The sequence below is a fragment of the Notothenia coriiceps genome, unplaced genomic scaffold, assembly GCF_000735185.1.
Source record: "Notothenia coriiceps isolate Sejong01 unplaced genomic scaffold, NC01 NC01_scaffold00017857, whole genome shotgun sequence".
Taxonomy (NCBI): domain Eukaryota; kingdom Metazoa; phylum Chordata; class Actinopteri; order Perciformes; family Nototheniidae; genus Notothenia; species Notothenia coriiceps.
Window position 1 is genome coordinate 162,148 of NW_011350558.1, and position 14,573 is coordinate 176,720.

The window sequence follows — 14,573 nt, forward strand, 5'->3', positions numbered from 1 at the left end:
AACCGCCTCCATGCTTTAATGTTCAAAAAGCTCTTTATTTTTCTCATACTGCCTGTGCTGCAGCACCTCTTTTCACCCTCTGTCTGAAACCAGAGCCCAGTCTGCTCTGATTGGTTAGCATGGTCAACTGCTTAGAGATCACATTTTGGGGAATGGTAGCCTTTGCAGACCATTTGAATGCACAAAAACCTATATAGCACACTGCAGGAAAGGGAAAACCCCAAAAAATACCTAACAGGGCCCGCTCAAGTTTATATTTCAAAAGCCACACTGTCCTCCTACATTCAAATCCTGTCATCCAGCTGATTTATTTTAAAGATAGTACGTCACCCGTGTTTTATATACTTACCTAAAAGAGTTGGTTATAAAAGTGAGGTGTGATTAACTTTGCGAATACCCACAAACTAGTTTAGCTATAAGTATCAGCTAACAAGCAAACAAGTGGACAATTCTCAGAGAACAAATACACAATGCTGCTATTTGTCCTTAAATAAGAAACAAAACAAGTATTTGTCTTAAATAGGAGGTGAATAATAAAAAGTATTCGTAATCTTCGGTTTTGTGACCATGCTTTGAGCAGGGTGATTCTTCCCCACACAGTTCTCTTTTCAGCTATACTGAGCTTTATTTACTGTGAGGATTTATATCACACTACAATTCAGCATACTGGCATGCATTACTGGAGAACAATCTGTCACGGGTGCATCACATTAGTTTAGCTTGGATTATTATTTTCGATTAGATGAAACTAATGGTGGGGAAATTGTGTCATTGCAGTGGCAGCGTGAAGGGTAAACTGAAGATTAGAAACATATAATAATGTGGATCTCTGTTCACGTGTGTGTGTGTGTGTGTGTGTGTGTGTGTGTGTGTGTGTGTGTGTGTGTGTGTGTGTGTGTGTGTGTGTGTGTGTGTGTGTGTTTCTCTCCATCTAGTGGCAGTCCAGTGTCTGTGGCAGATCAACGCTCAGTGTCTCAGGGAGCCCCCCCGACTGGCAGCAACCACCCAGGTGTGTTCAATCTTCACTCATACTGTATGAGCAATACAAATACAGGTTTATTAGCTCCTTGAAATGAAATGGGTAGTTTTGTTATCCCTCATGTAGTCATAGCTTGTTTTGATCAGAATACTTCATTTATCCCGGGGGGGAAATTGGGTTTGGTGACAGTGACTCCATTTTAGAACAAATTAATAATAAATACATAAAACAATAGAATAAATGATAAAAAGTTCAAATTTGAATGTGCATTAAATCAATCAAATAGAAATATTAAAATTCACATAAAACGTAATTAAAAAAAGCCTAATAAAACATAATAAGCTAAGTTAAAGCAAGAACATGCAACAAAAATAGAAAATAAATAATTTAATACACATGAAAAGTAAAATTACCAATAAAAGGTACAAAGAATGAATACAAATATGTATACAAACACAAGAAGTTAAGTTAAAGTAAGAGTGTGCAATAACAATTACCTCAAAACACGATGGGCAGAATGTTAGCATATTGGATGGGCATGCTCTGGGTCCATGTATTAACTTTTATATTTGAAATATCATTATTGGTAAATGGCCATTTTAGGAAATCATGCCTTAATTTGCAGGGAGCTGGAATTATCTACAGACACAAAACCTGGTACACACAACAGAACATGTGACCCTTTCTAAGATGTACACATCTCTTATTATTTTGTGATCAAGTTTGCAGCTTGTTTTTCCCACAGATTTGGCATAGGTGTGAAATAATGCTTCCAAAAGCACATACCCCCAAACCCTACACTAATAAAGAGACACTTCCAGATGGAACAAAAACGTACTATACCAACACAGTGATGAGTTCAAAGCCTGTGCGTCTCGAGAGAAGATACTCACCTCTTTCAAAGCTCTGCTCTCTGTGATCTCTCTGCATCAAGGACTCTCTTGTTTTGACTGTAAAATACAGAGGGAAGAGAAGACTTTTGGGAGGATATTACATTATGTGTATCAAAGATCTGTGTGTGTGTAGTGGCCTGGAAGCAGCTTGTGGTACCTCTCACTCAGTTTTGCTGCAAGCCAAAAGGTCGGAGCAGCAGATCAGAGATTCTCTTCAGCTTTCTGTGGGTTTATAGCTCTTAATATGCTTTTGATGCAACTGAGGAAAATACAATTTCCTCTTTGAACTTTACTGTGATTGCAAAGTGTATTTAGAGCAGTGATAATCATGTACATGTACAATTGAATAAGATGCCTATGATGATAAAAACAGTGTTAATCCAATATGGGGAAAAAACAAGTGGTGCTTGTGTTTCTCAAAAAGAAGACTATTTCCCATGAACCCCTTTTGTTTTATATGACCAGGGCAAGTGCTTCTTTTAGATTATTTACCTGACACGCCTTGTGTTCATTATGTTTGTGCTCCAACTTGTTATAGTGTAGTGTCCCCTTAAGCTTCATTTAGGTACACTGAAAAGATGTCTGTATATCTTGCAAAGGAGGCTGGATCTAGAAACGAGTATATTTACAGACTCATTCAGGCTGGGATTTAGGGAATATAATATACAATATACAGTTCATATACTGTATAATTATGTAAATAATATATGTCGCCATCTAGTGGCCAGCTCTCAAACAACTTGATGTTGACACCCATTAATGTGACCAGCATTTGTCAAATCGTTTACGATGCTCTGAATTGCACGATGTCCATACCCAGAACAAAGACAAAGAACTGAACCAAACTCCATGCATCCATTTAAAAGGTGTTTCACGGATGTTGGTATTGTATTGCATGTACTATATTGGTGGTTACAAGTACATTTCTCTCCCAGTTTAACCTTATAAACTGACACTTTTTTGGAATTGGGGAACATGTCTGCTTAAGGATCAGCAGGTCTTACTTTAGACTTTAGGTCCAGTTGGAGTAAATCTTCTCTATCATTCAGTATCAACAGTTACAGTGTATGTCTGTAAATCTATCCTCCTAGTGATACACAATGTAAGATCCCATATAGACAACAGCAAAGGCAGCCATGTTTTACAATGGCTCCATTTGTCCATGGTGATTAGACCTCTCAGCACTAATGTTACTATGGTACGAGTTCAGTGCTTTACCCTAACACTAACCCTGATCCTGCTCAACAGCTGCTACTAATCTAACTAATAAGTGTATCTGTGTATTGAAGGGTTCTTCAAGCTGGAGAGTCCTCTTCTACAACACCGTCTCCAGCAGCACAGGAGGACACAGGACAATGTGACCAGTGGACAAACACAGGTACACTGAGAGTCTTTTGTTCACTGAAAGAAAGAAACTGTAGTTACATTTATCTTGATTTAAAATGAGGACTAGTAATATAAAGTTGGCTTCTTCATTAAATGTAAATGACATCCAAGCATGTTTTGTTAGTCTTTCTTGCTGAGATGTGGAACAGTTTGTGTTATTCTCTTCTTTGAACCACATTATACAAAAGTCTACATTGTAATTATTCTCCTCTCTGCTCTTTCTCTGATCTCCTGACCACATTTACTCATGTTGTCCTCTCCTCCATACTGCAGGGTGTCCGATCTGCTCTGATTCGCCTGCACAAGGCCACAGAATATTCATCTTCCAGTGACGAGGTTGGCAGCAGCGATGACGAAGAGAGGAACAGGTAAGATCTTCATCATCATTATCATAGAGTGTTGAAGTGATTTGTGTAGGCCGACCTAGAAGATAGCATCGCAATGGATCCGTTGACTAAAAGCAAATGTTTGCCTTGATGACGTTTTGTAGATACATTTAGTTAACACGGTTTTTAAGATACATAGAAGCTTCGGACATTCACAAGTGTAGTATTTTCTGACTTACTATGTCGTTGTAACAATATGGGAACATCTCTTAAGCTTGTGTTAGCCACAGACCTCATTTCAGGCATCCAACCACAATGAGGGAACCGGAAGTGTTGAAACACTGACTCATGTCTAGGTTTATGGACTCATTCCTGCACCCCTCTCCAATGGCATTGTGCTTATTTTATTCTCAGTCCTTCCTTTTAATACCAAACCACTGAAAAAGTTGTGACAAAGAATTTAGACATTTTTTCCGTGTTCCCATGCCACAGTTATGAAAAATGGCCTGTTGCAACATGTAATTGTGAAATGAACATAATAATCAGACAAAAGTTTTAGTTTTCCTTACTCAGAATTCTGTCGCGTCTCCTGATAAAAACCTGTGTGTGGAAAAGGTTCTGCTGACTGCCAAGGCTAAGTGAACTCCAAATTGCTAAATGTATTGACGGAAAGCGGCACATTTTTAAAATGCAAACTTCCCATAGCATAATTGACGGTTTATTAGAAAATGTAAACCTTGAAAATATAGCTTGCCAATTTAAATTATTCATTATTTTATATTTAACATACCGCCAATATCTCATTCGCGTTAATTGTATAATAATGGTGATGGTTCAAGAATACATTATTTTTGACTTTTATTATTCCTCTTTTGGTTTGAACGTTCTATCCGTGGATGGTAATCATTGCCTTGGATTTTGAAGATGTATTGATCTGCTTTTTAGGAATAAATGCAGTCACGCTCAAGTTTAAAATCTCTGTTTCAAGGTCTGACCTGTCCAATGGAAAGGGGAAATACTTCAGAGGAATACCTGATGGAATCGTGCTGCAGCCTCACCACAATCTCAATCAGGTACCCTACCAGTAAACAAACACACACACACACACACACACACACACACACACACACACACACACACACACACACACACACACACACACACACACACACACACACACACACACACTGTTTTTCTTGCTTCATACTTTGTCTGTTACCGTGTCGTGCAGATTTCTCGTGTAGCTGCAGATGACACCTACATGCTACCAGACCTTCTGCAGAAAACCTCCTCCTCCAGTCCTACCCACAATGCACTGGGCCAGGAGCAGCGAAGGCGTGAACTGAACTACTCGCAGTCCCCCACAGCCCCTCGATCCCCCACACACCAGGAACTACATGTGAGTATATAAGGAGGAGAGTGCAGTCAGAGAAACTCAAGTTTTTTAAATCAACACACTTAAAAGGTCCATGTTAGGATATCAGCGACTATGTTTACATGCACAGTATTATAATTGGTTGATGCATTTCATGTACACAGCAAAATAAATTAGGATGTATTTAATTACGCCTGATTTTAAATGTATGGCTTTTAGATATAGAAATGTGGGATTATTCAGGTTTTTGGAGCATTCTTTGGACGTGTATAGGGGACATTTAGAATATGCAACTCAATCAGGGTTTTTACTGCCGTGTGCGACACAGCCTCTACGCTTTGCGGCCAACTCTGTGCATTTTGTGCAAATTAACTAGGTGTCAATTTGCAAGGTTGGGGTGGTGATGTAAGCCCAAAATATAAGCTCACGTTTATGATCGGAAGGAGAAACCTATATACTAATAAAGACAATGGATTATTTGCATATAAGGAGGGTTATTATGAGTATGTGAAAATGTCTCAACACCAACCTTTTAAACGACACGATTGCCGAAATATTATTGGAAGGCTTTATTCACTTTGAAGAATCATATTTTGATGGAAAGAAGCAAGAAGAAACTCCAGCTGTTATATTTTGATCATTATTATTATTACCATGCACGGTTCCATGTAAATAGGAATATTAATTTGTATTTGTCATTTAAACAGCTTGTTGTTTTTTTGTGGTTAAGAGCTAAAGCTTAGTGTGTTGTCCATGTTAACTTAGTATTGTAATCGTAGTGCTCTAAAGTTTGAAAAGCAGCAAAAGATCTCTTATGATAAAAATAGGATTATTTACATGATCAAGACAAACCCTTTTGATAACAGCAGACTGCGTTACCTAAACAGAGAAGTGAAAATGTGTTGGGCATTGCACAGCCTTGCCTTAACAAAGGAGAAATATTTGACCAGTTGCATTTGTTAAACATGTCCACCAGAGGGAAGTGGTGGCACAGTTTAAGTTAATAGGTAGCACATTCAGAAAGGTCTCTAACAATAGTAATGAAATCAAATAAGTTTAAAAGGAAACCTAAGTGTTAATGGTGATGCTGCAAAGTTATTGTCACTTGTCTATGAAGCTGTGATGTTTGTGTGTTATTTCATATGGAGCCAGAACCAAACTATATGTGTTTTTCTTGTTGTTGTCCATCTTCAGGCCATCAGCAGTCCTACTGGTAAAAACACTTCCACGTCTTCTTCTTCCTCCTTCCTGTCATTCATCGATCCAAGATTGATCCCCATATCATCGCCACCCCAGAGCCCTGGTGAGGACACACACACACACACACACACACACACACACACACACACACACACACACACACACACACACACACACACACACACAGAGATCTGCATTCATACATATGTATTCATACATATGTATTAATCTGTAAGTAAATAAAGAAATTCAATCCATACATTATTTTTCTTTTCTTTATTGTAGATGTTTTTATATGAAGTAATTCACACAAGACAACTTTTTTATTCTTACACACTTTACTCAGTTGACTGCACAATGCATTGTCAACATTGGTTAATTTCTCCCAATGTAGTGGGCATTAAGGGTGAGCTGATTAAGAGGGAGAACCACAGGAAGGGCTCGGTGGTGAACGTTAACCCGACCAACATCCGACCGCAGAGCGACTCTCCAGAGATCAGGAAGTACAAGAAGAAGTTCAACACTGAGGTCCTCTGTGCTGGACTCTGGGGTTTGTCATTTTGTTGTATTGTTTTTAAGTATACATCATTTTTACGTGTCCATACTCCGCTTGTTTTTTATTGGTTATTTCTCCCAGCTTTACAGACACTGCAGATGATTGCATGTTGGTCGTAGGGTGTAATGTTTGTGTCTTCTGTTTGTCCTGCAGGTGTGAATCTGTTAGTGGGAACAGAGAACGGTTTGTGGCTGCTGGATCGCAGCGGGCAGGGGAAAGTCTACTCGCTCATCAGCAGACGGAGGTTTCAACAGATGGATGTTTTGGAAGGACTCAATGTACTAATCACCATATCAGGTACATGTACTGTAGGTTAAAGTAACACAAAAACACTGACTCTGTCTTCATATACCTGCATTTGCACTTAGACTAATGGAGATTAGCTTTGCTTTTGACAAATTAAGAATTACAGCAATAATATCAAATGAATTACTGAACAAGCATAACAGGCACAGAAGCTTAAAGCATCAAAGGCCCACCTGGCCTTTACCAAAAAAAATAAACAGATCATAAACAGACTCAAATTACCTCAAATACAGATATAGAGACACAAAAACGACAAACCAAAATGACCAGAAGAAGACACCCACTCTGCAGGAAGAAGGAAAACGCAAATTATCACAAAGAGACACAAAACCATCAAATAGAAACCTGAAATGCCTACAATGACACCCAAAAAACGAAAAGGGGCGAAACGTGCACATATCAATAATACAACAAACTATAAAGTCTGTGTCTTGCTCCTATGAAGGAGAGGTCATAGGGCCTGCTGCACGTCTGCCAAGGGGATCATTTTCACAGTTATCCTTCAGCAACAACCACAACTACTGCTAATCCAATATGACTTTTGGTTATGGTTTTTGCTTTCTTTTCAAATCTATTCTAATCAGGATTCACGATCACCCTTCTGTCTATCTTGCGCTGTTACTCCAGGTAAAAAGAACAAGCTCCGTCTGTACTACCTGTCCTGGTTGAGGAATAAAATCCTGCACAACGACCCAGAGGTGGAGAAGAGACAGGGCTGGACCTCAGTAGGTGACCTGGAGGGTTGTGTTCACTATAAAGTGGGTAAGTACACACTGCGAAGGGCATATTGAATGGTACATTATATATCTTCCAAGCTACAGTTAAAATATACAGCACAAATGTATTATTTAGCACACTCTTTGAGAGAGACGTACAGAGTCAAAGAAATGAGGTATCAACTTGTTGAGGTCTTTTTTCATCTTGTTTCTTCAGTGCGTTACGACAAGATTAAGTTCTTGGTGATTGCTTTGAAGAACGCAGTGGAGGTGTACGCCTGGGCCCCAAAACCCTACCACAAATTCATGGCCTTCAAGGTTTGTAACATTCAATTGAAATGCAAAATGTAACTTTCTCAGGAACAACGATGTAAGCAACATATACCATGCATGCTACGGTGTAGGGTATTCAATTGATCTCCTTGTATACTGCGGATACTGGATAGATGTAATGGCTTTAAATGCAGTACAGACTTCAGTGGTCAATAAATGGTAAACCCTCGGTAACCAGATGGAGTTACATGCAAACTTCAACCTGCTCAGCCAGTATTCTAATTCCTTCAAATGTTACCCAAGTCGTATTAAAACCATCTCCAACAAGAGAACAATAGATAGTTGCAGGAATGATTCATGAAGTCCGAAGATGTGTGGCACCTACTGGTTCTTTCATCTCAATGTCATTGTTTTTTAAACTGTTTTGTTTATAAAAACACGATCACAAAATTATGAGTTTCTATTTTTAGTTCTATGACATTAAATACGTCATCAAATACCCCACTTCTGAGTTTTGAAGCTTTTTAGTGTCATACCAAACTGCATTTGCCAACAAGTGTCTCAATGAGGCTACTAAACATCATCCAGACAACCATTAGCAACCTTTAGCTTAGCACAATCCCATCTGCTTTTTGTTGAGGGAGCCCTTGTGATGCTAACATTCTGGTCTGCTTAGAAAAATATGTCATCCCTGCGCTCTATACAGTTGTCCTTTTATGTTTTCACTAGAGTTTTGCACAATCTAGGCCAAACTCATTGATAGACATGGAAGAAAAAAATAATAGGGTCACTTCCACAATCAGAAACATGCACATATACATAGACATGACACATCCAGGCTATCAGAGTCACAGATCTCAGCAGAGCTGTGTCCCATTTCTTGGTGGCCTGAGCTACTTTTTTTCTTCAGAAAAGGCCAAAAATAAACCACCTTGTGGAAGCATGACTATCTTAAGGTTGCTATTATATGCTCATCACATTGTCACAGTCACTCCTAACGTATAAATGCAGCCGTTCCAGTCAGATAACTGTTCACATTTCATTTTTAAATGTATCATTAAAGGTTATGATTGTAATGGAATTTTAGATTTAGTTTAGACTATCTCCGATGAGGTGATTTGCTGATGTTTTTGAGCATTTTTCTTTGTGTGAATCTCTATGCAGTCCTTCCGGTCGCTGCCTCAAAAGCCGATGTCTGTTGACCTGACAGTAGAGGAAGGCCAGAGGTTAAAGGTCATCTACGGCTCCCTCTCAGGTTTCCACGCCATTGACGTTGACTCTGGAACACCTTACGACCTCTACCTGCCTACACATGTAAGATAATATTGCTTATGATCAGTATATTTTCTTGTTTGTGCCATTATCAGTCTCAAAACGTTTCTAAAAAGTCAAAGCTTGTCGCCAACTCTCCAAATATTTTAGGCATAAAATGACACATTTCTCACATACTTCACCAAAAGAACTAGTTTGAGAAATGTCGCTAATCTTAAAAAAGTCTATCTCCAAAAACAGGGGGTTGAGAATATTTTCATAACAACTGAATATGTAAAGTACGGAGCCGTTTAAATATCTCTAATCTCTGATGTAGTACATGATACAGATATAATTTTCACTCTAGCTTGAACTCTCTCTTATACCTGACTTATTTTTTTATCATCCACTTTTATACACCATTCTCTCTGGATTCACCTCTCCTCCTCCTCTTCCTCCCACTCATAAGTCTGCAGTTTTCAGTCATTGCTGTTCTTTCTCTCTCCTGTTCTCCTCACTCCACCTCCCCCCCACTCACCTCCCACTCAGTGTGAAGCTGTCAAACACTGAACTCTTCCTCTTTCATTATTCTCTTGATTTCCTCCCACTCATCTAATGTGGCATCATTCATTGGCTCATTTGTATCTTCCCTTTTGTTTCAATAGCCACACTTCCATTGCGCTCTCTCTCTCTCTCTCTCTCTCTCTATGTCTCTCTGTTCTGTCTGTGGGCAGGTAAAGCTCAGGGCATAATTTTGTGAGTCATCATGTAGACATTTCCGTTCAGATGTTGTTACTTTTCACCCCTCAAATGGCATTCTGACTTTCAGTTGAATTGCAGAGACTAATCAAGTGCATGCTATCCGACCGTCACTGGATTGTTGACGTTAGTAGACCAGCATCAGTTATTTTGGATTTTAGTTTAATGATTTTGGATTTGATGTTTTCCTTGTGCATCATTTTCTGTAAGTCAAAACGCATTCTTACATCTTACTTACTGATTTGACATAGACAACCATATAGAGCTCAACAACATGATGTAGTTTGTGTATATTCTTAGCCACACTACCAGCGTGACTCTCGGGACGTTTTGGAAGCTTATTCTACAATTGTTAAACTTTAGTATGGACTTATAAGGGCCTGCGTTCACATAGCACCATTTTCTGACACAACAACGTTTGACAACGTATCACCACTGTTGTATGACAGACTAACTTCGCCCCCTTTGATTTTTGTATCTCCTTGTGTGACTGGTAACACTTTATATTAAGGTACACAAATTCACCATCAACTAGTCAAGGTCAAGGTTCTTTGTTTTTGTCATACGAACATAGCTACAGAGTAGTTATGTCGATGAAAATCTTAGATCAAAGGCTTCTCCAACAGTGCAACACAATAACACAGATAAATAGAAAAATATAGTGCAAGTAAATATTAAAAAGTAAATACAAAAAGAAAATGTGTGTTGAGGATCAGGGTGGAGGATGTGATGTTTCCCACCCGCACTGCCTGGGGTCTGCCCGTCAGGAAGTTCAGGATCCAGTCACAGAGGGCGCTGTTGAGCCAGAGGTCTCTGAGCTTGATGACCAGCTTGGAGGGCACAATGGTATTGAATGCTGAACTGTAATGAACAGCATTCTCACATATTTGCGGCTTTCACACCAGTGCTTTTCCCGTTCTAGCTCCGTGCTAGAGCTTTTCTGGTTCAGTTCCGGTTTCCCTTCTCTGCTCCCGTTTTGTTCACACCGCCCAGAGCCCGATTGGTGCAGCCGCTGCTGCGTCATGACGTCACCGTTTACATCGCTGATTTGCTCCCAAACGGCGCTCACAACAACAACAACAACAACAACAACAACAACGGGGGACTGCGTCGGGTCGATGATCGTGTTGCTTTTAATCATACGAAGTCAGATTTAAATAAAATAACGACTTCTCCAAGCTTATACTTTTCTCCAGAGTGCCGTGGTTCATTGTTTATTCAATTCAATTTGAAGAAAAAACGAATATCCGAATAACGAAATTGAAACCCGAATACTACTCCAACGAACGAATATTCGGATACAGTAGGGTTGTACCCGAATAATATAATTAATAATCAAAATCAAAGAAAATCAAAGTACCGGAGGAACACAGGATTTAATTCTGTGTGGACAGAGTTATATGCTTTCACAGCAAACAATGCTGGTTTACCGGTATGTTTGATATGTAGAAAGAAGTTGTCAAAGGTGCTGCAGCCTTTACGTATCGAGAAACAACGGGAACAACACGGGAGAGAAAGACAGCTGACGATCTTCAGTCATAATTCAATGGGGTATGTAATTTATTTCAGAAAACTTTTTGTTATATTCCATGTTTCTGAAATAAATTACATACCCCATTGAATTATGACTGAAGATCGTCAGCTGTCTTTCTCTCCCGTGTTGTTCCCGTTGNAGCATTAGCCCAGCGCAGAAACTCAGAGAGACTAACTTATGGCAACACAAAAGAAAACATGGGAGCGGTGGAGATGAGGAGGTGTCAGCGTTCTGGCGATTTACTCGGAAGGCTTCAGTAGAAGCTGCTGGGAGTCCCAGCAGCTTCTACTGAAGCCAGTCCCCAACTCCGGGGACTTCCGGCCGGATGGCAGTATACGCCATGAAGTTGTTTGCGGCCTGCCAGTAAACCCAACGCAGAAGAAGAAGAAGTGACGTCAGCAGCTTCATTTGCCTAATCCTCCCCCAGGGACTTATTCCGGTGAAAACAATCCGCATGAACTAAGTTCTGATGAACCTTTGTGGGAAAAGTACTGCAGTGTGAATGCGCCTAAGGACTACCGCCCAGTAGCACTCACCTCCTTCATAATGAAGTGCTTTGAGCGGTTAGTCCAGGGGTCTGCAACCTTTTTGACCAAAAGAGCCATTTTGCTCCTTTTTGCCAAACATTTTTTTTTCTGGAGCCGCAAAACATATTTCATAGCTTGATAGCTAATAAAGTTGTATTTATGGTTATTTCATACAAAAACTACAGTTTGCATTTATTAGGCTATTTATTACGTTGTATAAAACTGTTAACCTCTAATAAGAAACAAAGAACTCCTATAAAGGAGAATTCAAAATAATACACAGCCCTACTTTAAAATAAATTAAACACAGCACTTGGGGAGTCCTCTGCACATTTGAAGGAAACAAATATATAATTAAAATGTGCCCACTTTGAAATAAATAAAAACATATAGCCGCACCCTAAAAAGAGTTAACGTTGGGGTAGGTAAGAATGGAGAAACCAGCTCGAGTGCGCTAGATTTTGAAAATACACAACCGGAAAAAATCTGCCTCTTCCTTCAGACTTCCTCACAGAGCCCCTCCTCCAACACACGAACGCGCACATGACCAATGAGGGCACGAGATAAATGTGTGCACAGATGGAAGGCTGACAGGCAGGTAGGCCATCCAGTTACTTTATCCGGGCCGGCTCAGATGATTGGTCGTGCTTTTTACAGCGCTACGGCTTCCAGAGATTAATTTGTGTATGTATTTATTGTCAAAGCATTTAATATATTCATTGCTATCGGGACGTTAAGAGCATTCCATGGAATATAACAAAAAGTTTTCTGAAATAAATTACATACCCCATTGAATTATGACTGAAGATCGTCAGCTGTCTTCCTCTCCCGTTGTTGTTCCTCGATACGTAAAGGCTGCAGCACCTTTGACAACTTCTCTCTAGATATCAAACATACCGGTAAACCAGCATCGTTTGCTGTGAAAGCATATAACTCTGTCCACACAGAATTAAATCCTGTGTTCCTCCGGTACTTTTCTTTGATTTATCCATAGTTCGCTCGTCGAGCCGGGGGTCCCCGCGCGAGCGCCTCCAAGAAAAGGCGCTCGCGCGGGAACGTAGCAGGATGTGACGCATATTTTAATTGACCTAATTAAAACCGTTTTGTTTTTTATTTATGTGTCACAGTATCACCTCAAAATACAAGATACGAAACATTTTCAACCNATCATGGAGGAGGATGTGAGGTTTCCCACCCGCACTGCCTGGGGTCTGCCCGTCAGGAAGTTCAGGATCCAGTCACAGAGGGCGCTGTTGAGCCAGAGGTCTCTGAGCTTGATGACCAGCTTGGAGGGCACAATGGTATTAAATGCTGAACTGTAGTCAATGAACAGCATTCTCACATACTGTATGTGTTCCTCTGGTCCAGGTGTGAGAGGGCAGTGTGGATGGTGAGGGCTATGGACCTGTTTGCTCTGTAGGCAAACTGCAGGGGGTCCAGAGAGTCAGGGAGGGAGGAGGTGATGAAGGATTTGACTAACCGCTCAAAGCACTTCATTATGATGGAGGTGAGTGCTACTGGGTGGTAGTCGTTGAGGCTGGTGATTTTTGTCTTTTTGGAGAAAGGAACGATGGTGTTTAAAACATGTGGGGACGACAGACTGCAGCAGGGACCTGTTGAAGATGTCTGTGAACACCTCTGCCAGCTGAGCTGCACAAACCCTGAGAACACGGCCAGGGATGCCATCAGGTCCAGGAGCCTTGTGTGGGTTAACCCACACACATCTGCCCTGTTTAAAACAAAAGGGCAGGGCTCCTGATCCTTCTCTGGACCCCCAGCCTGGCTGCTCTCAAATCGTGCAAAAAAACTGTTCAGCTAATCTGGGAGAGATTCACACCGTTGAATAAGGCTGTTGACACAGCCACAGCCCGTGTGGAGTGTGCACGGCAGGCTCTCCCCGCTTATCTGTAGGCATGTGCAATGCATTTGGCAGAGCCAGCCTGCTAGGCGCGTTTCTTGTGCAGAGGCTTTCGCCGGCCCACAGCCAGCGCGCCGGAGAACGACGCCAAACATGCTGTTCAGTGCGTCTAAGGGCAGCTGTGCGCTCCACATAACATGCTAGCGCACGCACCGGGCAGAGGAGGTGCAATTTAGCTTCCCTGGCCCCACCATGGGGTGGAAGACTAAAGCCCCCTAGCTATCCTAACTGAATAGCCCTCGACCTGAACGCACTCCTTAGGCTCTTGGGCAAAGGAGGGGCTGGTCTGAGTGTCACCCCGCTCCGGTTACCCCGAATCAACAAGCAACTCGGGTGCACCGACAGAGCGGTTAACTCGGACACTCTCTTGGCTGACGTTAAGGCAAGTAGCAATGCTGTCTTCCACAACAGTCCTTTCAGGGAGAACAGCTCCAGAGGCTCAAATGGTTCTGTGACCAGAGCCTTGAGCACCAACGGCAGGTCCCGGAGGCGTGCACTACTGGGCGCAGCCTCCTGACCCCTGTAAAAACCGCGAAATCAGTGGCTGAGAAAAGGCTGACCTGCCCTCAAATCC

The 14,573-nt window shown here is 41.1% G+C and overlaps 1 protein-coding gene across 1 annotated transcript in view; it reads left to right on the plus strand.

Moving 5' to 3' along the window:
- The window catches only part of LOC104950648 (mitogen-activated protein kinase kinase kinase kinase 4-like), a 34,601-nt gene extending 20,085 nt beyond the window's left edge, over positions 1-14,516 (plus strand). The window contains exons 9-21 of the mRNA XM_010777192.1: positions 936-1,009; positions 3,162-3,250; positions 3,532-3,626; positions 4,573-4,657; positions 4,816-4,983; positions 6,154-6,262; positions 6,554-6,709; positions 6,869-7,012; positions 7,649-7,783; positions 7,955-8,055; positions 9,175-9,324; positions 13,643-13,785; positions 14,261-14,516. Of these exons, the coding sequence (XP_010775494.1) occupies positions 936-1,009; positions 3,162-3,250; positions 3,532-3,626; positions 4,573-4,657; positions 4,816-4,983; positions 6,154-6,262; positions 6,554-6,709; positions 6,869-7,012; positions 7,649-7,783; positions 7,955-8,055; positions 9,175-9,324; positions 13,643-13,785; positions 14,261-14,516 (1,705 nt within the window). The remainder of the gene's footprint in view (positions 1-935; positions 1,010-3,161; positions 3,251-3,531; positions 3,627-4,572; positions 4,658-4,815; positions 4,984-6,153; positions 6,263-6,553; positions 6,710-6,868; positions 7,013-7,648; positions 7,784-7,954; positions 8,056-9,174; positions 9,325-13,642; positions 13,786-14,260) is intronic.
- Positions 14,517-14,573: the final 57 nt, after the last annotated feature.